This window comes from Anolis carolinensis, chromosome 4 (genome assembly GCF_035594765.1).
Source record: "Anolis carolinensis isolate JA03-04 chromosome 4, rAnoCar3.1.pri, whole genome shotgun sequence".
In the NCBI taxonomy this organism is placed as follows: Eukaryota; Metazoa; Chordata; class Lepidosauria; order Squamata; family Dactyloidae; genus Anolis; species Anolis carolinensis.
In genome coordinates this window covers 225,583,090-225,605,524 of record NC_085844.1, presented here as the reverse complement: position 1 = coordinate 225,605,524, position 22,435 = coordinate 225,583,090, and the positions used below count along the sequence as shown (strand labels likewise).

Here is a 22,435-nt window from a genome sequence, read left to right as displayed (position 1 = left end):
GTTTTTTTTTTCAAATGATAATTCGGCCCCTCAACAGTCTGAAGGATTGTGGACCGGCCCTCGGCTTTAAAAGTTTGGGGACCCCTGCCCAGGGCCCTTCCAGACAGGCCCTATATCTCAGGATCTGATCCCAGGTTTTCTGCTTTAAACCGGATTATATGAGTCCCCAATGCCCCCATAATCTGGGATAAACAGATCCTGGGCTATAGGGCTTGTCTGGAAGGGCCACCAGAAGGGCCAACCAGCTTGGCCAAGGGCCAGTCATTTCTTTGTGGTGTGGCTGCACCCAAAGCTACAGCCAGATCTAGTCAAGACGGAACATACCATTTGTATAAAGGGGAGGTGGAATTGAATTTCTTCATTGTCTTTGATTCAGGGCCTAATAAAAACAGGGCTGGGCTGAACCGAGAATAAGAGAGAAGCTCAAAGAGTAGACCCTACGTGCGAGGAATGGGAGGAACGAGAGGGGGGTGCTTAAACGATCCCTCTTTGTTTCAACTCCCCCCATTGAAGGACGAAACCATCGTGCCCTGTTGCTATGGCTACCGCGCGGCATCCTCTCCCGCCTCTCCGCGGCCCGGCTGGTCCAATGGGGGAAGCGGAGGGAGGGAGAGGAGGAGGGGCGTGTCCTTGCCGGAAAGGGCGTGTCCTCGCCCGCCGGAAGTGCCTGCCTGAAGGAGCCGCAGGGTGTGTATGTGTGGTAGAGGAGCGACGGTTGAAGGAAATTCACTCGCCTCTCGCCCGCTGCCTTACCGGGACCCGCCTGAGGTGAGCGAGAGCCCTTGCCCGCGCCAGGCCCCTCCGCTGCCTTACTTTCTCCCCCTCCCCTGTGGGCTTCTGAGCAAGGCCTCCCTTTTCCCGTTTTCCCTAACGGGCCTAAGCCGGCGGCACCGCCTTTGTCGCGAGGTGCTTCCCGACTTGGCCTCCTTCCTCCCGCTCTGCCTCTCTCTCCCTCCTCGCCTTGGATGGCAGCCTGGAAGCGGCCCCGCCCTGCCTCTGAGTGAGTCACCTTCTTCTGCCCAGGGCCGGGCGCTCACCTGGGAGGAAGGAAACCGAGCCCTTCGCGCCACGCGCTGCTTCTGGCCGAGCAGAAGAGAAAGGCCCTTCGCTCCCTGCCTGAAGGGAAGCATGAGGGTGCATCTGCTGCACTACCAAATGGGCGCAGTCTGACCCCGCTGCCTTGGCTCAGTGCTGTGGGATCACGGGAGTTGTAGTTTTATAACGTCTTTTATTATTATTTATTGTATTTATATACCGCTTTTCGTCTTTTGTCTTCTTCCACAGAGTGCTGGTGTCTCCCCTAATTACGACTCACGACTGCAGAGCATTGATACGCCGTAGTTAACAGTGGTGTCTAACTGCATTAATTTTCCAGTGTAATCAGGCATGGGCAAGCTTTGGCTCTCCAGGGGTTTTGGACTTTAACTCCCACAATTCCCAACAGCCGACTGTTAGGAGTTAAAGTCCAAAACCTCTGGAGAGCCAAAGTTTTCCCATGCCTGATTACACTGGAAGATTAATGCAGTTAGACACCGCTTTTAACTGCTGCGGATCAGTGCTCTGGATTGGCTGTTAGGAATTGTGGGAGTTGAAGTCTGAAGCCCCTAGAGGGCCCAAGTTTGCCCATGCCTGCAATAGGGACTCAAGGCAGCTCACAATTATCTATTCGGTTTGACCCCACTTTAACTATGCAATGACATACAGTGTGTGTGTGTGGGGGGGGGGGGGGGTATTTAGTCAGATACCAATTTCACAAGTTCTCCCACTTAAGAAGATGAGAGATGAAAGATAATTGACACATCCAGAAAATCACATTGTCTGATTTTTCACAAATTCATTTGCAAATTACGATGGAAAATAAGTATTTTGGTCACCTACAAACAAGATTTCTGGGTCTTACAGACCTGTAACTTCTTCAAGAGGCTCCTCTGTCCTCCACTCATTACCTGTAGTAATGGTACCTATTTGAACTTGTAATCAGTATAAAAGACACCTGTCCACAACCTCAAGCAGTCACACTCCAAAATGCACTATGATGAAGACCAAAGAGCTGTCGAAGGACACCAGAAACAAAACTGTAGCCCTGCAACAGACTGGGAAGACTGAATCTGCAATAAGCAGCTTGGTGTGAAGAAATCAACTGTGGGAGCAATAATTAGAAAATGGAAGAGATACAAGACCACTGATAATCTCCCTCGATCTGGGGCTCCACACAAGATCTCACCCCGTGGGGTCAAAATGATCACAAGCACAGTGAGCAAAAATCCCAGAACCACACAGGGGGACTTAGTGAATGACCTGCAGAGAGCTGGGATAAACGTAACAAAGGCTACCATCAGTAAACACACTACGCCACCAGGGACTCAGATCCTGCAGTGCCAGACGTGTCCCCCTGCTTAAGCCAGTACATGTTCGGGGGTGACTAAAGTTCGCTAGCGAACATTTAGATGATCCAGAAGAGTATTGGGAGAATGTCATATGGTCAGATGAAACCAAAGTAGAACTGTTTGTCAGAAACACAACTCAATGTCATGTTTGGAGGAGAAAAAATGCTTTATTTATTTTGTGTCAAAACCATTGCATAACAAATACATTTTAAAAATGATGGGGAAAAAAGAGGAAATCACAAGCAACTAAATAGTTTTAGACCGAAAGCAGGCAACAGCAACCGCATTGTCCGTAGCTTTAAGCAACTCCTCCTCTGTACATGAGGTAGGACATTGTGGGCAAGCATACATATGCAGAGTTGTTTGTTCTGATCCACAGTCACACAAGGTGGAGGATTCCTCCAGGTAGTGCCACCTCGCCAAGTTGTCTTTAGATCTGCCCACTCCGCTTCTGAGTCTGTTCAGGGACTCCCAAGTTGCCCATTCTTCGTTTGCCCCGGGAGGAAGACCCTCATGGGGGACCATCCAGTTGGAATTGCTTGGTTTAGCTGCCCAGAGGGACACCCTTGCTGCTGCTGGAGGAACATCTAGAGGAATTGTGGTTCTCATGAAGCCCTTCCTTGATTTAAGTCTGGTGGGAGGAGGCTGATAGTCATGCAGTGGATGGCTTTCACAATGTTCGACCTTATTTCTCTCACAGTTAGCAGTAACTTCCCATTGCACGTCAGGAGGGGCAATGCCAGCTAACTTGTAGAGTTTATCAACAGGTGTAGGTTTAAGGCATCCTGTGATTATTCTGAATGTTTCGTTTAGTGCTATGTCCACCTGCTTCGCATGGGCAGACTTTTGCCAGACAGGACAGGCGTACTCAGCAGTTGAGAAAGACAAGGTCAGGGCTGATGTTCTTATTACTTGTGGGTCTGCACCCCATGTGCTGCCAGTCAGTTTCTGCAGGATGTTGTTGCGTGCAGCTCCTTTTGTGCTTGGTGTTCATGCAGTGTTTCCTATATGTTAGTGTTCGATCTAAGGTGACACCAAGATATTTAGGATGGAAACAGTGTTCGAGCTCTTGGCCTTCCCAAGTAACTTTCAGTTTCCTGTTGGCTTCACGGTTACGTAGGTGGAAAGCACACACTTGTGTCTTGGCAGGGTTAGGCTTCAGGTGGTTCTCTTTGTAGTAGCTGGAGAGGTCTTTCAAGGCATTGGTAAGTTGGTTTTCAACTGTTTCAAAATCTTTCGCTTGTGTTGTAAGGCCAAGGTCATCAGCATATATAAAGTTCTTTGTGAGTGGTGGTAGTGGCTGATCGTTAGTGAAGATGTTAAATAAGGTCGGTGCAAGAACTCTGCCTTGGGGTAAACCATTCTTTTGCCTCCATCTGCTGAGTTCTGAGAAAGAATGCTGAGTTGCATCCAAGGAACGCCATATCTATTGTGAAGCATGGGGGTGGCAACATCATGCTTTGGGACTGTTTCTCTGCAAAGGGACCAGGGCGACTGATCCGAATACATGAAAGAATGAATGGGGCCATGTATTGTGAGATTTTGAGTGCAAACCTCCTTCCATCAGCAAGGGCACTGAAGATGAAACATGGCTGGGTCTTTCAACATGACAATGATCCCAAGCACACCACCAGGGAAACGAAGGAGTGGCTTCATAAGAAGCATTTCTAGGTCCTGGAGTGGCCTAGCAAGTCTCCAGATCTCAACCCTATAGAAAACATTTGGAGGAATTTGAAAATCCGTGTTGCCCCGCGACAGCCCCAAAACATCACTGCTCTTGAGGAGATCTGCTTGGAGGAGTGGGCCACCATACCAGTAACAGTGTGTGCCAACCTTGTGACGACGTACAGAAAACGTTTGACCTCTGTCATTGCCAAAAAAGGATATATAACAAAGTATTGAGATTAATTTTTGTTATGGACCAAATACTAATTTTCCATCATAATCTGCAAATAAATGCGTGAAAAATCAGATTTTCTGGATGTGTTTTCTCATGTTGTCTCTCATAGTTGAGGTCTACATATGATGTCAATTACAGGCCTTTCCCATCTTTTTAAGTGGGAGAACTTGTACAATAGGTATCTGACTAAATACTTTTTTCCCACTGTACATCAATAGAATAGTTGGAGTTGTGGTTTTACAAGTCTATTGTTATATACTTTATTTTTACTTCACCTTTCTCCCACGGGAGACATAAATGGGCATCTCTGCATGCAACTGAAGTATGTAGAAGGACTTAAGGTGTATTATTCTACACCCGGCATGGGCAAACTCTGGCCCTCCAGGTGTTTTGGACTTCAACTCCCACAATTTGGCTGTTAGGAATTGTGGGATTTGAAGTCCGAAACCTTTGAAGTGCCAGAGTTTGCCCATGCCTGCCATAGGAACCCAAGGCGGCTCACAATTTTATTTATTTATTTAAGAAGTTTATTTCCCCCTTTTTCCCACTCAAAGCCCAAGGCAGCTTACAGTCAATAAAACATAAGAGTATAAGAGTTAAAAACCATTGAATTGTTGCCATGTTGTGAAGCCGCCTTGAGTCCCCTCTGGGGCTGAGAAAGGCAGGGCAAAAGTATTGTAAATAAATAAATAAGTTAAATATTAGGCATGCTATAAACTAATTAATTAGGAATTGTGGAAGTCCAAAACCCCTGGAGGGCCAAAGTTTGGTCATGTCTGCCATAGGGACTCAAGGCGGCTCACAATCATCTATGCAGTTTGACCCCACTTTAACTATAAAAGATAAAGGTTTCCCCTTGACCTTTAGTCTAGTCGTGTCTGACTCTGGGGGTTGATGTTCATCTGCATTTCTAAGCCAAACAGCCAAGATTGTTCGTAGACTCCTCCAAATTCATATGGCCAGCATGACTTATATGGAGCGCTGGTACCTTCCCGCTGAAGCGGTACCTATTGATCCAGACACATTTGCATGTTTTTGAACTGCTGGGTTGGCAGAAGCTACAGCTAACAGCAGGAGCTCACCCTACTCCCCGGATTCGAACTGCGAACCTTTCGGTCAGCAAGTTCCGCTGCTCAACCTGCTGCACCATCAGGGGCTCCTGTCTAATTATATAATGAAATACATCTATAGAATCATAGAAGTTGTGGTTTGACAAGACTATTATTAATATATATTTTATTTCTACTTTGTCTTTCTCCCAGTAGGGCAGGCATGGGCAAACTTTGGCCCTCCAGGTATTTTGGACTTCAAATTCCAATTCCTAACGGCCAGTAGTCCAAAAACACCTGGAAGACTGAATTTCGCCCATGCCTACGGTAGCTGTAAATGCAGGTAGTTGGATTCTTTGGACTAGGGATGCATTTATACATGCAGTTTGACCCCCACCTTAACTATACAATGACATAAATCTATAGATTCATAGGAGATGTAGTTTGACAAGACTATTATTGTTATATATTTTATTTCCATTTTGCCTTTCTCCCCGTAGGGCAGGCATGGGCAAACTTTGGCCCTCCAGGTGTTTTGGACTTCAACTCCCACAATTCCTAACAGCCTACTGGCTGTTAGGAATTGTGGGAGTTGAAGTCCAAAACACCTGGAGGGCCAAAGTTTGCCCATGCCTGTCATAGGGACTCATGAGTGTAGTGGGGTCTCCTGAATTTTTTTAAAAAATAGAGACTGGAAGACCATTGTCGAGGGTGCTTTGGTTGTTTGTTCCTGTGTAGGGGTGTGGCGTACTGGATGGCCCTTCTGTCTCTTTCAATGCTATGATTCAAGATTTGGAAATCATGTCCTATAAGAAATAGCTTAGGGAGCTGAATAGAATTAAACTGAAGAAGGTTAAGAGGTGACATGATAGCCATGATTAAATATGGGAAAGTATGCCATATTGAGGAAGGGGCAAGATTGTTTTCTGCTGTTCTAGAGTCTGGGGCTTTAGATTGATGACAGTTTCACATCACTTTTAACTGCTAAGGCCCACTGCTATGGAATTATGGGAGTTGTAGTTTCACGTCTTTAGTCTAATTTCACCAAGAGTTTTGGTGCCTGAGCACAGCACAACTCTCAGGATTCTATAGTACTGGGCCATGGCAATTAAAGTGGTGTCAAACTACATTGATTCTATAGTTGATTCTAAATGCACACAAATAGATTCAGACTACAGCAAAAGAGGTCCCACCTAAATATTAGGAAGAACTTCCTGATGGTAAGAGCTGTTTGAGCATGGAATATGTTACCTCAGAATGTGGTATAGTTTCCTTCACTGGAGATTTTTTTAGCAGTGGCTGAATGGCTGTCTTTTGAGAGGGTTTTGATTGTGGTTGCTGCATAATGGAATGGGGTTAGACTGGTGGCCTTTGTGATCTCTTCCAACTATGATTCAGGAGCATCTCTTTTATTATCTCTTTTCTGATTAGTCAACAACCACTAACATTCCTCAAATACTGACAGTTCCACCTTTCTATAACTGATGGCTAAATCTATATATTTTTAAATAGAAAGAGTAGATTTTATTGGCAGATCAGCATTTATGTTTTGAGGTCTTCTCGCTTGTCTTTTAGTGACGGAGGTAAAATGTAAGTGGTAGGAATGATCTAGAAGCCAAATAGCAGGCTAATACCAGGCACTGTGTAGCTGTGCAAAAAATGTAGTTCTAGCTAGATAAGGGAATAGAATCCATTTCAGAAAACCTGACAGGAATCTAAATTTTCATTAAGGGCTTTAAAACATTTTCTGCTTGATTTTGTCATTTTTCTCATTATCAAAAGTAGTAATGGCAGCAGGGCTGTGCTTTTTTCTTTTTTAAAATATTCAGATTTATACTGAAAATAATCACAAATGGAATACTTTCCCCTTTTTAATCACCTGAAAAGGGGTCCATGGCAGGGATGTTCTTTTTCTCAGTGTATATTTAACCTATATTTGGAATCTTTGGTGGGTCCAGTTAGGCAAAATCTCACAATCTCTGTTAACAAATATAAGGAAATGATTAGTATATAATTCAGAAGGCACTGTGTGACCATCATAAGCATGTTGTATTCAGTTGTGCATTTTTAAATGAAATAAAACACTAGCTGGAACTTGGGCAGAACTTCCTACAGTGTTTATTTTATTTTTAGTCTAACTTGATCTGCTAAAGTTGACATGTTGCTGTTCTTCATACTTGAATTTGCTACGCCCAGTGCCTAATCTAGAAATCCTATCAGAAAAAGGAAATAGAATAAGATGTCACTGATCCCATTGAAAATTGCACATACATATCTTTGAATAAATTTACAGGGTTTTTTTTCCAAATCAGGTTGAATGACAAAGTAAGTGGAAAAGCAGGCATTCTTACATACCCATTGTGAATTGGTAAAGAACTACTTCGAGAGCATTCACTCCCATCTGGAGAGGAAGGGTCCCACCTGTTTCAGGATCTTGACTCCTTCAGACTGCATGAACTCATTGAGGTGTTCTGGGCCCCCTTGTGTCATCTGAACTGAAAGCTAATTGTGTAGAGGCAGGGTTTATAGGTCTATATTGTAGAAGTAATGTAGTTTGAAACCACTTTAGCTGCCATAACCCAGGACTGGAATCGTGTAAGTTGTAGTTTTACAAGGTCTTGACCCTTGTCTGCCAAAGAGGGCTGGTGCCTCACTAAAGTACAACTTCTGTGATTCCATAGTATTGAGTCAGTTTGACTACTGTCTCAATAAAATGGGATCACACTGCATTAATTCTACAGTACAGATGTGCCCTTGGATGCCTCTGCCATGTGCTCATTCCATACTGGAGACTTCTGTGAAGTTTCTGTGTTACTCATAATAAAACCTGTAAAGCTATTTACAAACTTTAAAAGAATTTTACCCAGGTATTAGTAATGTCACTATATAATGTCTGCACCTGTACTAGTGGACATTTTTATTTTCATTAGGGTGGTTGTACAGTGTAGAATTTTTTGGTTGACTAACATTGCTATCAGTTATAGAATTACTATGAAATAGGTTTTTGTGTGTGGATGAGAGTCCCTTTAGTCATGCAATTGGTAATCATAATAGTTGTGGTTAGTGGTCGTCATCTGACTGTATTCAACAGAAGTGAACACACAATAATTATGGGTAAAAAATTTATGGTATTACAAAAAAAAACCTTGGGTTACAGCCACATTATTCTAAGGGTCTTCGGGGACATACATACTCTTCATACTGTTCCCTCAGAAAGTGGTCACCAGCTATGCTATCTTATGAGAATATTCATATCATCCACAATGTTTATTAATGCTGTAGTTCCTTTTGCATGTCCATGTCTTTAAAGTGAAAGCTGAACTCAATTTTCTGAAAACACCTGGCTTCATAAATTTTCTTCAATATGAAACATGTGTCTTCATAAAACATGCATGATGGTAGGTAGACTCTGCTTCTTTGAGTTTGGATAAATAACATTGGTTGAATGCCTTTTCTTTTTCCTGTCAAAACCCTGTGAAAGGAAAACTTCTGGGTGTGAGAAACAAGAAATTACAACAAATTTGGGGGTTGTTCAATACATGCCCTAGTTGCTATTGTGTAGTGTATGGAAACTTCAGTGTCACTATTTGCAGCCCATCCCTGTAATTCAGAGATGGAGTAATGTGTTGCCTTGTAGACGTTTCAGATGTTGCTATTTTTCCTTAAAATTGGATATGCTTATTGAAGTGTCAAGTAATTGAAGTTCAAAGCAAGTGGATTGCCAGAGCTTCCCCACCCATGAAACTCTGGAGAGCTTTGGCTGTCTTCAGAAGGAATACATGGTGCTTGGAGGCTTACTGCCTATTTGCAGTTGCTACATATGACTATCCATACAATGCCTTCTCTGTTTTTGTTTTTAAAGGACTTTGATTTTATGCAAAGCCCCTCTCCCTCCACCCCAGGTTCCAAGTACCTGTTTCTTCATTACTCCAGAAACAGCATTTTTGAACATAAGTAGTTCAGAATGGCTGTTTTCCTCTTATCCCTTTGATTACTTACTGTATGATTTATTGTTATGATTACGTACTGTTCTGTGAAGTATTCTAAGTAAAAGCAATGCTGAGGCCCTTTCTATACCATTTTAGGATTTCCCCATCTGACTTCTCTAGTGTGAAACAGGGGAAATATATTTTGTAATCCCTGATATCTGCACACAGAGATGTAGCTACATAGTACAACTTTGGAAAGTTAACCACAGAGGGAAAATAATTTTTGGAGGCACACTATTCCCTTTGTATTAATTTTATATTTCCAAAAATCAGGTCTATTGAATGTCATATTTTCTCATCAAATTTGGCTGCCTTTGGAGTTGATTTTGAGAGTTAGATACTGTAATGAAAATGTTCATTGACCTACAAGGTTCTGGCCAGCTGCATATTACATTTGGATGTGAAGAATCCTTTGGATAATTATTTCTTTCTAAATATTGCATACATTTTAATTCTTTGAATTGTGTGCAGCAAATAAAACATCTTTTTAAACAAAGATTTTAGAACTGAGTGCTCTTGAAATTTTTCTTTCCTTTTTTAATTTTAGCAACTGCAAATATATTTTGAAAGGAATCCTGTGCTGAAATTTAACGTGTTTGGCAGTGGTGTCATATGCAAGACCACCAGTTGAGCTGAAGGTAGTTTTTGGGGCAGGGAATTATAGCAATATTCCACTTCCCTCTGGGCTTTTAGGGGATAGTGTATAGTGCTTCATATGTTAAAAATATTTATGAGCCCAAATTCAGAGAAATTAAATTAAAAAATAAACTTCAAAGCTCTAGGGCCTTTTTAAGCTATTTTTAAAAAACGTTCACCCATACCATTAAAACATAACAAGTCACTTTATATTTGACTATATTATATATTACCAACTTTCCCTATTTTACAGAATTGTCAATGCCATAAGTTCTGATCCTTTTAAATGTCCTATGTAGTTAATGGCAATTGGAAGCAGCAGACAACATGGTGTTATTATATTTCAGAATCTAAACTTACCTTAAAGGTGCCTGTTACCAGGCACAGAATACTAATTCCATATGCTTGAAATAAAGTCTGATCCCAGTGGCTTTATCTGAGCATTCTCAGCGTGAATTATGTGTGCATGTCTCTGCTTTAAAGTGTGAACATTGATGTTATGTGTAGAAAACTGGTAGCATTCTCTTTCTCTTGAGAGTTACTAATACTGTGGCTTCAAATCTCTTCCTTTTATTTAGATACTTTCATGGTGAGCATAGATCTACTGAACTCTTGGTTGAAAAGATAAGCAGCAGAGAGTATCCAAACTTTTTTTATGTGACTACACCCAGAGAGATTGCTCACATTCTAGTGCTGCCTCTCAGAAGAAGAATGGCCTCAAATTGGTTGAATGCTTTCCCAAAATGTAACTCCTGGGGGCCTTCTAATGTTTTTACATATCCACAAAACTGCCCAAAGCATCAGCTGAAATCAAAACTGGAAGTGATGTCAGTGTCTTTCAATTTCAGCTGTTTTAGTTAGAGTTCTGGGATGTTTCTAAGGTATGGATGTATCTAGTGATTTTGATCTGTTTTGTGGAAGAGAGTTTGGCAACAAAAAATCCTTGTCTTTTAAAAGAAAAATAGTAATAGCACCTGAAGGTCTTGATGCACTAGTGTGGCCTCCTACTACAGGGGCGTGGAGATGAAAATTGGCCCTACCTCTCCAAGTTGCTTACTCCAGTGTTACCTCTTTTTTTCTAGTTCACCAAAACTGTCCAAGCTTGTCTCATGCAAGATGTTCCTGTAATAAACCTCTGATGAGAATTAAATTACTATAGTGCAGATTCAGAGGTGGTTATTTGTAGTAACAAGCTATCTACACAAGTGAGAAATCTGTTTATTTAACAGCATCCTTGGTGACTTACTGAAATAGTTCACATTTTATTTTTCTGTTTCTAAAAGCTGCAGTAGAAGACTATACATGGTTAATATTTCAAGCTGTTCATATTTATTTCAAACATATATACCTTTTCCTAAATCACACCGATTGTCTAACAGCCATGTTTAATACTTCCATTTATAATTTCAATCAAAAAGCAGAAATAATCAGACACAAGATGTGTTGTCGAAGGCTTTCATGGCCGGGATCACAGGGTTGTTGTAGGTCTTTCGGGCTGTGTGGCCATGTTCCAGAAGTATTCTCTCCTGACATTTCGCCCACATCTATGGCAGGCATCCTCAGAGGTTGTGAGGTATGGACACAAGACACAAGATGGTATAAATAAACATTATAGAAGTCAATGCTCAACAGTTCAGGCTGCTCTTTTAAAACTCTTAAAATGCCTTTGTTTTACTAGTTTTCTTGTATTTATTTTCCACAGAAGTAAATGTATGTTGCTTTTGTTCCCACTGTCCACTGAAGGCTTGTTCAGATTACAAGTAGCAGGTTTTGTGTGTGTGTGTGTGTGTGTGGAACAACTGTTTCCCTAGAGACTGTGACACTGATCCTGCATCTCAGCACAAGAGTTACCCTTTTGCAAGTTTGAAAGAGCAATGCTTTAACTCCCTGAGCTATTGACCGATTTCTGTATACAGTGTTCCCTCACTACTTCACGGTTCGCTTTTTGCGGATTCGCTGTTTTGCGGTTTTTCAATAAATTCTAAAATAATATTATAAATCATAAAAAATTACAATTTACAACCTAAGGAAGGAGAAGCTGAAGGGAGAGAAAAGGAGCCCAAGTGGCAACGAGAGGGAAGGAGGCGATTTATCAACACACAATTGGTTAATAAAGACTTAAAATAGTGTATAACTACTAAAATAATTTATAAATATATAACTTCCCTACTTTGCGGATTTTCACTTATTGCGGGTTGTCCTGGAACCTAACCCCCGCGATAAGTGAGGGAACACTGTATTGTTATTCTTGTAGTATTGTAGTGACAATCTTCCTGCCCACTGGAATTGAATTTCTGATTGTAATTGGTTAATCTAGCAGTCATGTTTATATATCCAAAGTGTATTGCTTGTTCAAGCATTGTTTGATTGGTCTAGGTCTAAAACTCTTGAGATAGCTATTTTCTTTTATGAGAACATCTACAGGAGCCAGCATTAGTAGAGGCAGGATAATGCTAGGGAATATACCTGCATTTCAGTAGCAGGGGTATCATATCACTGTTCCAAGTATAATGGTGAAGTTCAGCTGAGTAGCATTGAATAGTCAGCAATTTATATTGGTATGTGCTATAAATATTGGCTATGGCTTACTAAAGTCATTGAATAATTAATCATTTTGTGATGTTAGGAGTACTAAAGTTGTTCAGTAAATCACATACTTGTATTGAGGCTAACATTTTCCATGCTTCAGGTTCAGATTTTTATGAAAGGTTGTTGAAGCACAGCAAATTCTCAATATAAAACTTGCTTTCATGCCGTTAGCATTTCTAAGTATTGTATTAAGAATTTGACTTATTTCCATGCAATATGAAGTTGTACTCTTCAAATGTTCTTACAAATGGTTTCTGCGGTAACATGGATCATAATCTTAATGTAATGCTATATATTTCTTATAGCATTTGAAAATCTTTAGTCCATAATGGAGTTCCTTATTGAAGATTGCTTGATGTTCTAAGTATACTTCTAGCTGTGCAATTCTCTTAACTAGGTGTTGTCAAAACATAGATTACAAGAACAAAACAAAGAATTTTTAGCTCACTTGGCTCCTAGATTTAGAAAGAACTGGAAGCTGTGGAAAAAGAACCAATGTGTGACATTAAATTTGTTATACATTATAAGATTCTTACATCGGTAAAAGTGGGGAAAATCTATTTCTCTACTGCAATCTTAATTGACAGTAAATACATAGAAAAATCAGTATTACTTATTTTTCTATGTATTTACTGTCAATTAAGATTGCAGTTCAAAATTGAGATCAGCAGACTCTTATGAACTTCAAGGCTTGCAGAAGTATAAGGAATCCCTGTGCTCAGAGTGGAAGAAACAAGTAGATCCAGTCCTCTTTATGCAAGGAGGCATTTCCATCTGGCTTACATAGGAAAGGCTTTCAAGGGCTGACAGGCAGATGGAGATATATACAATAATAATAATAATAATAATAATAAAACTTTATTTATACCCCGCCACCATCTCCCCAACGGGGACTCGGGGCGGCTTACATGGGGCCATGCCCAAGACAATACAATAAACCATAACATAATACAATTAAATAATACATTACATAAAATAAACAGTACAACATAAGATCAAAACAGCAATATAACACGAGCGGGCCGCATGAATACTACATTTAAAAACTAGATTAAAAATTAAAACTCTGGGTGAGAAAGGGATCAGAATAAAACCTCGAGGGACGGGACATCAGATAGTGAACCAGTCTAGAGGATAAATATCGGGGGGGAGTAGCATAGAACATTTACTCTCCGAAAGCACACCGGAAGAGCCATGTTTTTAAATCTTTCCTGAAGGCTAAAAGGGTGGGGGCTTGCCTGATTTCAATGGGCAGCGAGTTCCACAAGCGAGGGGCCACCGCAGAGAAGGCCCTCTCCCTTGTTCCTACAAGGCGAGCCTGAGATATAGGTAGTGGCGACAGGAGGGCCTCCCCCGATGATCGGAGAGGTCGGGCAGGTTTATGATAGGAGATACGGTCACGAAGGTAGGCGGGTCCCAAACCGTTTAGGGCTTTATAAATGATGGTCTGCACCTTGAATTGGGACCGGAAGATGAACGGCAGCCAGTGGAGCTCCTTAAACAGGGGAGTAGATCTCTCCCTGTAACTCGCCCCCGTTATTAGTCTGGCTGCCGAACGTTGGACCAGCTGTAACTTCCGGGCCGTCTTCAAGGGAAGCCCCACGTAGAGCGCATTACAGTAGTCCAGTCTAGAGGTAACTAATGCATGCACCACCGTGGTCAAGTCAGACTTCACGAGGTATGGTCGCAGTTGGCGCACAAGTTTGAGTTGTGCAAAAGCCCTCCCGGCCACCGCCGACACCTGCGCTTCAAGCGTCAGCGCTGAATCCAGGAGGACCCCCAAACTGCGGACCTGTGATTTCAGGGGGAGTGCAACCCCGTCCAGCACAGGTTGCCACCCAATACCCCGATCCGACGAGCGACTGACCAGGAGGGCCTCTGTCTTGTCAGGATTGATCCTCAGCTTGTTCCTCCTCATCCAGTCCGCCACAGCGGCCAGGCACTGGTTCAGCACCCGAGGGGCTTCCTTGGAGTCAGGTGGGAACGAGTAGTGGATTTGTGTGTCATCTGCGTAGAGATGGCAACACCCTCCAAAACTCCGGATGACCTCTCCCAGCGGTTTCATGTAGATGTTAAAAAGCATGGGGGATAAAATAGACCCTTGCGGGACCCCACAGGTCAAAGGCCAGGGGTCCGAGCAGGTGTCCCCCAGCTTCACCATCTGGGAACGGCCCTCCAGGAAGGACTGGAGCCACTGCAAAACAGTGCCACCGAGTCCCATCCCGGAGAGCCTCCCCAGAAGGATACCATGGTCGATGGTATCGAAAGCCGCAGAGATGTCCAGGAGAACCAGCAGGGTCACACTCCCCCTGTCCAGTTCCCTGCGGAGGTCATCCACCAAGGCGACCAAAGCCGTCTCAGTGCTGTGCCCAGGCCTGAAGCCAGACTGCGAGCGGTCCAGAAAATCAGTGTCATCGAGGAACTCCTGGAGCTGCGTGGCCACCACCCGCTCCAGAACCTTGCCCAAAAACGGGAGGTTGGAAATTGGTCTGTAGTTGTTACATACAGATGGGTCTAGCGAGGTCTTTTTTAGTAACGGTTTTACCACCGCTTGCTTAAAACAAGATGGAAATGACCCCTGACCCAGGGAGGCATTTATTATAGCCACAAACCAATCCAACAACCCCTCTTTGGCCTGCTTAACCAGCCAAGAGGGACAAGGATCCAGAGCACAAGTGGTCGCCCTCACAGACCCAAGAATCCCCTCCACGTCATCCGGAAGAACAAGCCGGAAAGAATCCCACAAAATCGGACAGACAGGTGCCTCGGTTACCTCCGCTGGAACTACAATTAAGCTGGAGTCCAACTCATGGCGTATCTGAGCAACTTTGCCTGCAAAGTGGTGCGCAAAATCGCTGCACCTAGTTGCCAAGTCATCAGGAAGCCCCTGGGTCTCAGGAGGCCGCAGGAGCTCCCCAACAACTCGGAACAACTCCGATGGCCTGTTGGCCGCAGACGCTATGCGGGCAGTCGTGAAAGCTTTCCTGGCTGCTCGCAGAGCCACGGAGTAAGCCTTAATAGCGGCTTTAGCCCGTGCTTGGTCAGACACATCCCGAGATTTCCTCCAGATGCACTCTAGTCCCCTCCTCGCACGCTTCATCACAGCCAGCTCCTCAGTGAACCAAGGAGTCGACATGACTCTACGCAGCGAAAGAGGACGTTCGGGAGCGATCGTGTCAAGTGCCCTTGTCAGCTCACTATTATAGCGATCAGCCAGGACATCGACAGGATCGCCAGTCTCCAGAACAGGAAGATCCCCAAGAGACCTCAGGAGTCCATCCGGATCCATCAGCCTCCTGGGGCGGACCATCTTAATGGGTCCACCACCCCTGCGGAGGTTAGAAGACACGGCGAAACTCAAACAGATCAGATGATGGTCAGACCATGACAATGGAAGAATATTTTGCTCTTCCACTCTGACTGTCCCACCGTCCACAATGAAGACGAGGTCCAGCGTGTGTCCCGCCTGATGTGTGGGCCCAGATATAACTTGAGTCAGCCCCATGGTCGTCATGGCAACCATGAAATCCTGAGCTGCACCTGTCAAAGAGGTCTCGGCATGAATATTAAAGTCCCCCAAAACTTTTGTTATAAGTCTCCACTTTTTGTTTTCTCTGACTGCTGCAAACCAGTAAAGTAGGACAAAGGGAGATGGATGACTTAATGGATATTATTTTCCTGAGCCATGTGTTCTGATTTTCACATGTGTATCCCATTGAGCAGCTCTTTTGCATGTATGGCACTCCAAAGCCTGTCTTGGAGGGTGGGATACCCAAACAATTTTTGTCACAAAAAGGAAACACGCATACACACTATGGATTGCCAGCTAATGTTTGTACTTGTCTCTTAAGCCACCCTTCCAGTTGCTTGCTTTGTTTTCCAAGCATGGATGCCTTGTTCCCCAAAATGGTGTTGCATGCAGTTCTCTCCCCTTGGGTTGTAGTGCTTGGGCCTGGCACTCAGCATATTTGAAAGTATTGCAGACAGACTCCAGGAATGTTGTTATGGCTTAGTAAGTATGTGGGGAAAGGGTCATTGTGCACACAAATGGTTAGCAGAGAGAATCAATGTTGGTGGACCCTTCGTGGTGAGAAACACTTTCTTTTTTTGGCAGCTGAAAATACATCATTTCTTCTTAGAGGTGCATTTACTATCACATGATAATGTCCTTTTCAAGGAGACAGAGAGAAAAATACAGACTTACAGATCTCTTCCTGTTTAGGAATAACCATGGACAAAAGTGAGCTGGTGCAGAAGGCTAAACTAGCTGAGCAGGCAGAGCGCTATGATGATATGGCTGCTGCCATGAAGGCTGTTACTGAACAAGGGCATGAACTGTCCAATGAAGAAAGAAATCTACTGTCTGTTGCCTACAAGAATGTGGTTGGTGCTCGTCGGTCTTCCTGGCGTGTCATTTCCAGTATTGAACAGAAGACAGAACGAAACGAGAAGAAACAACAGATGGGAAGAGAGTATCGTGAGAAAATTGAGACTGAACTGCAGGACATTTGCAATGATGTTCTGGTAAGCTACCAGTAACAATTTGTATAGTAGTGCTTTATAAGGCACTGCATCTGTAGAAAAATGTAAGATAACATTAAATCCTTGTTAATAGTTCTAGATTGGTATAATAATATGATTTGCTTATAAATGTTTCCTTGTTGTGGATCTATGTAGATTGCAATTGTATTATAATTTTAAAGAATCTTATCTTGTTCATGAGTTACATAAATGTAATCATATGTATCTAATTGCAAAGAACTTAGTGTCTGTATAATTGAGCTAAGCAATGAAGCTGTAAATGATACAACAATCATTTTAGTTCTGTCATTGTATTCTTTGTGTATATGTGAATAATTTTCATGCATGTACTGATCTTGGAGGAAATGAAGAGAAATACTATGTTGATGCTTGTGTCATAGTAATGATTTTTTAAAGAAAACACTTTGTAATTTTATTCATTTGTTTTTCAGGAACTGCTGGATAAGTATCTTATTGTTAATGCCACACAACCGGAAAGCAAGGTCTTCTATTTGAAAATGAAAGGAGATTACTATAGATACCTTTCAGAGGTGGCATCTGGTGACAACAAGCAAAGTAACCAATTCAATTTCTTCTTAATAAGGCCCTAAAAGAATGCTTGTAGAATTCAAGTTATGTTTGTTTAAAAGGTTTCAGATGTTGAGAACACAGGGGAGGAGAAACAGGAACTAGTGACTTCCTATTGCATTCACATCTCCCCTATAAGTAAGTGCATAAAGTGTCTGTGCAATGTGAGCTTGAGCCTCTGACCACAAGAGAAGATGTGAAAGTTCCACTTCAGATGCTATAAGCTCCGTAGGAAGCAGAAAGGTTGAGTTGCTTGCACTTCTTGTTCTGCAAATCTTGACCCTGTAAAGTCACAGATTTACAGACGAAAACATATTTTCAGCTGGTAGTTCTAGAGGTTAAATCCTTCATGTAATGATTACAATTTCCTAACTGAATATGAGTTCAGAAGCACTCTGTTTTGTAATGGCTAGAATTTGCCCACTGAGCCACTGTTTTGCAATTAGCTCCTGTAATGGATCTTTTGGGCTAGAGAAGAAACTAAGGTAGATTTTGGAAGCTTGACGTTTGCCTGTCTCCAGTTTAGGTAATTTGTCTTTTTAAAAATGAAGCCTTTAAGGGCAACTGTTTCTTGTGTCTGTTGTTGTATATCAGATTTACAAATGGCTCATATCCACAGTGAGCTTAAGAAATACACTTGTATAAGCAATGTGGGTATTTAATGCTTTGTCACAGGACTGAGTTGAAATATTAGGATACATTCTCCAGAATTTCTCCTTTCACTTCAAAACAGTAAAGACACATTTTTGTACTATTTGCTGGAGAGCATGAGCAAGCGATAAACTCGGGTCTTTCTTGTGGCCTTCCCACAGGGAGCTGAGTGGCTGTCTTGTGGACAGGACGCTGAACTTCATAGGTCTTTTGTTTTAGCCAGCAGATCTTCTCTTATATTCTATCATTAGCAGTGTTCTTTTTAAGTCCATGTCTTAACCTGTGTGATACCTAACATGTTGGGAGTAGTGGACTGTTGTATACCTCTTCACAGGCCTGATAAGCAGACACTTGGGCCCGATTTATTTCTCTTTGTGCTGTAGCCGGGGAGCGGGTGGGTTAGGGGTTCAATCCCCCCCCCCCCAAGATTTTTCAGGTTTTTAACAAAACCTACTCATGAATTTTAACTGGTTAACCAAATCCCCATGAGTGTCCACTGAAGTTTATCTGTCTTGAATGTCCACTGAAGTTTATCGATGGAGTCTGATTTCTAAATTATTTTGCATTATGGAACTACCCTTCATGATTTGCTATTAAAAAGTTTCAACCCCCCCCCCCCCCCCGAATTTTCTTTTCTGGCTATGGTCCTGCGATCATCCTTCTGGTTTTGTTTGCTTTGCAGCCCTATTTTGTTCTTCTTACCAGATGGCCAGTTGTAAAGCTAAATGGTGCTGAGCAGCACCTGATCGAGGCAGTGGGCAAAACAAAATTAGTAAAATAATGAAAAAGTCTCGGCTTCCGTTTTCTGTGCCACGATTACCAGAAAACACTGATCAATCCTGCTGTAAAGACATACCTTTGTCAGTACTTCTGACTTTTGTTCATGTGAATACTCAGTTAAAATAAACTTTTCTTTCCTCCTCTTTTTGCAGCAACAGTAACAAATTCCCAGCAAGCATATCAAGAGGCATTTGAGATCAGCAAGAAAGAGATGCAACCAACTCATCCTATTCGACTTGGTTTGGCACTCAATTTCTCTGTGTTCTACTATGAGATACTAAACTCACCAGAGAAAGCCTGTAGTCTGGCAAAAGCAGTAAGCAGACTTAATCTTATAAAATGATAGTGGGGAATTATGTTGAAAGTATTATATTAAACAACTGGGGAAATAAACCAGGTGAAAGGAGACATTTATGACTTAATACGGATTTTTGGGGCTTAGATTTCAATCATACCTTTCATATCACTTCTTCACTTCACTTTATTTCTTAATTAGTCGCTCTACACCAGAGTGCTCCGAGCGACTTACAATTTAAAATATCATTCCACAATATAAAAACATTCAATATAAAAACATTCAACAGTGACTATTTGGCAAATTAGATCTGATTTACTTAAATGCACAACCAAACAGCCATGTCTTGAGCCCTTTTCCAAAAGGTCGCAACTCCGACATTGCTCTAACATATGGAGGCAATGAGTTCCACAGAATTGGAGCATAGGCCGAAAAGGCTCTACGCCTTGTAGTTTGATCCCTAGAATAACTATACCCTTGATGTACCAACTTCTATGTTTTAAAGAAAACTGATATCAGTGACAAAAATAACATCTTAACTTTGATGATGGCTGTCTGAGCAGTATTCAGCATTTTATCTTGTCTGTGCTTAGAAGCTGAACACAGGGATGCAGATACATTAGACGTTTTCATTTGTGAAGGGGAGGAAAAGATTGAAGTTATACAATGATTTTAATTTCTTTTAGGCATTTGATGAAGCAATAGCTGAACTGGACACATTGAATGAAGAATCGTACAAAGATAGCACTCTGATTATGCAGCTACTTAGAGATAACCTTACTGTAAGTATTCTGTGTAAAAACTAGATGTTATTTGAAAGATGGCAGTATTAGTGGTCTTAAGTCTTATTACTACTTAAATGACAAATAAGGGCACCCTCACAGATTGTTTTGAGGATAGTGCAAAGTTCCATACAAATTAATTAATGGCAGCTCTTACTTAGCCTTGTGTGTGAAGCAATCATACCTATAGTGGAGATCTTGTCAAGAGCCCTTATCACTCTGATAACAAGTATTTGTATACTGCCTGAAGGGTTCACATACTCATTGTTTGACTTCATCTAAACTCCAGGCTTAAGTTCATTATTCATTAACTCTTCCATGCAAATAAATCATGTTTCTGTACAGAAACAAATTACCCCACCTCCTCTTTCTGGGTCAATATATTTAACCGCATATTTTCAGCATAAATATATTTGTATTTTCTTACAGCTATGGACATCGGAAAACCAGGGAGATGAAGGGGAAGCTGGGGAGGGCGAGAACTAATGGCTGTCACGCTTCACTATATGTTCAATGTCACTCTGTATCCTACACATTATATCCCTTTGTGCGACAAGCAAAAAGAATAGTACATCGACTTCACAACCTCAACGTAGCAAACTGTCTGTGGGGTAAAAACAATTGGTTGGTGTTCTGTGTACGTAAAATGGAAATCAGTTGAGCAGTGGCATTCTGAATCTTTCCTCTTATGAACACTTGCAGTTTATGATTACCGTGTTTCTTCTTTTTTTTATTAACTGAACACTGTGATTTATGGGTTTTGCAATTGCAATCGACTACAAAACTCTAAATGATGGAAGAGTAGACACAAATCATGTAATTCGTTGGAAGGTTTCTAATCTGGTATCAAAGTTGTCAAAATACAATTCTCCTGTAAAGTTGTACAGAAAATTATAGAGATTATATTGTGACACTGCAACATGGAAGGGAAACAATCTATTGTTGGACATTCCAGTTCAGTAGCTCATTTCTGTGAATTTAATAGGCACATCCATTCAGACTTTTTTATTTTGTTTTTTGAAATAATAATGCTGGACACACAGCTTTTCAGCCAAATGCTTATGTAAATGTAAACTTTTCTGAGACGTTAGTTTTAAGGCGGGGGGAAATGAAAGCCTAGTTTCCAGACTCTTAACAGTGGCAGAAAATGTTAGTGGCAGAATAAATAATCCAGTGCTACTCACCATGGTATTAGCAAACCCATTCCCAAAAGCAGTAAGTAAAATATGTAGTGTAGATTATTCTCAATATTGAATTAATGTCTAACATGGAATTCAATAGGATATTTCAGCTTTTAATGGCCTTACTAGTTGCTGGATAATCATGTTAAACAGTAATTCTTTTCCCACTTGAACATGTTAACATCTTAATTTTCCTCCTCCCTTCAGAGATAAGACCTGTACCTTTCAATATCAGACGGCACTCACCAGATAGATTTTGTTGTCTCCCACCTTGCATGGGCCCTTCAATTTAAAGTTAAGGTCCTTGTTATGTGTTGTTAATCAGAAGTGATAAGAGAGACTTCTATACGATAGAGGAGCGATCTTGCTTAGACAGCGAAGAGCTGCCAATGCAGCTACACTTCTCAGTATCTGCCAGTCCTGAGTCATAACCAAGATCAGGCTCCTATTTAAGAGTCCCTAGAGCCACCTTAGAAATACAGGTAGTTAAACACACACATTATTTGTTAGCTTAAGATATTAAAATTCTGAATGTTCAACTGTTCATAAACATGTCCAGTCAAATATTAGAATTCAGTAAAAATAAAAAAAAATCATAGAAATATTTGAATATTCACCCTACCAATCTTTTCAGTGTCATTCCTCTGCCTATAACATTCCCCTTAGCTCAAAAGATCCATCTGTTTGTCTGTTCATCTGTCTGCTGAAGAAAGAACCTCATGCACTGACTTCAAATTCCCCCCGACTAGCTGAACAAATTGTGCAGTTATACTTGGCGCTTGATTAATGCAGTAGTGAATGTGGAACCGAGCCTGTCTGTATATCTGGTAGCTCTTTTTTGCTTTGTTTCTACTGACCAGTATTTTGCCTAAAGTTTGCTTCTGTGATGGTTGTATTGCCTAGCACACATGTGGTTGTGAGAATAGTATAGCAAAAAGAAATACCTGGTATCGATGTACTAGATTTGTGTATGTCTTTTAAACAGTTCTAGTTCACCTTACACAATCAGGAAAGTGTAAACAATTCAAAGACAATAAAAATTTTATCAGTTTATGGTCTGCTTTACATTATTTCCTACTGTCACGGC

General features: G+C 41.7%; 1 protein-coding gene across 1 annotated transcript; it reads left to right on the top strand.

Annotated features, from left to right (window-relative positions):
• Window positions 1-611: 611 nt before the first annotated feature.
• Window positions 612-22,401, top strand: ywhab (tyrosine 3-monooxygenase/tryptophan 5-monooxygenase activation protein beta). The gene is made up of 6 exons (XM_003220602.4): window positions 612-768; window positions 16,773-17,074; window positions 17,524-17,647; window positions 19,243-19,406; window positions 20,072-20,167; window positions 20,597-22,401. The coding sequence occupies exons 2-6, from the start codon at window positions 16,781-16,783 to the stop codon at window positions 20,651-20,653; spliced, it is 735 nt and encodes a 244-aa protein (XP_003220650.1). The 5' UTR covers window positions 612-768; window positions 16,773-16,780; the 3' UTR covers window positions 20,654-22,401.
• Window positions 22,402-22,435: the final 34 nt, after the last annotated feature.

Bases quoted from the DNA above. Each gene is read 5' to 3' on its own strand.
- ywhab (XM_003220602.4), top strand. From the start codon at position 16,781: ATGGACAAAAGTGAGCTGGTGCAGAAGGCTAAACTAGCTGAGCAGGCA. The intron at 17,075-17,523 runs GTAAGCTACCAG...TTTGTTTTTCAG, and splicing joins ACATTTGCAATGATGTTCTG to GAACTGCTGGATAAGTATCT. The intron at 20,168-20,596 runs GTAAGTATTCTG...ATTTTCTTACAG, and splicing joins TACTTAGAGATAACCTTACT to CTATGGACATCGGAAAACCA.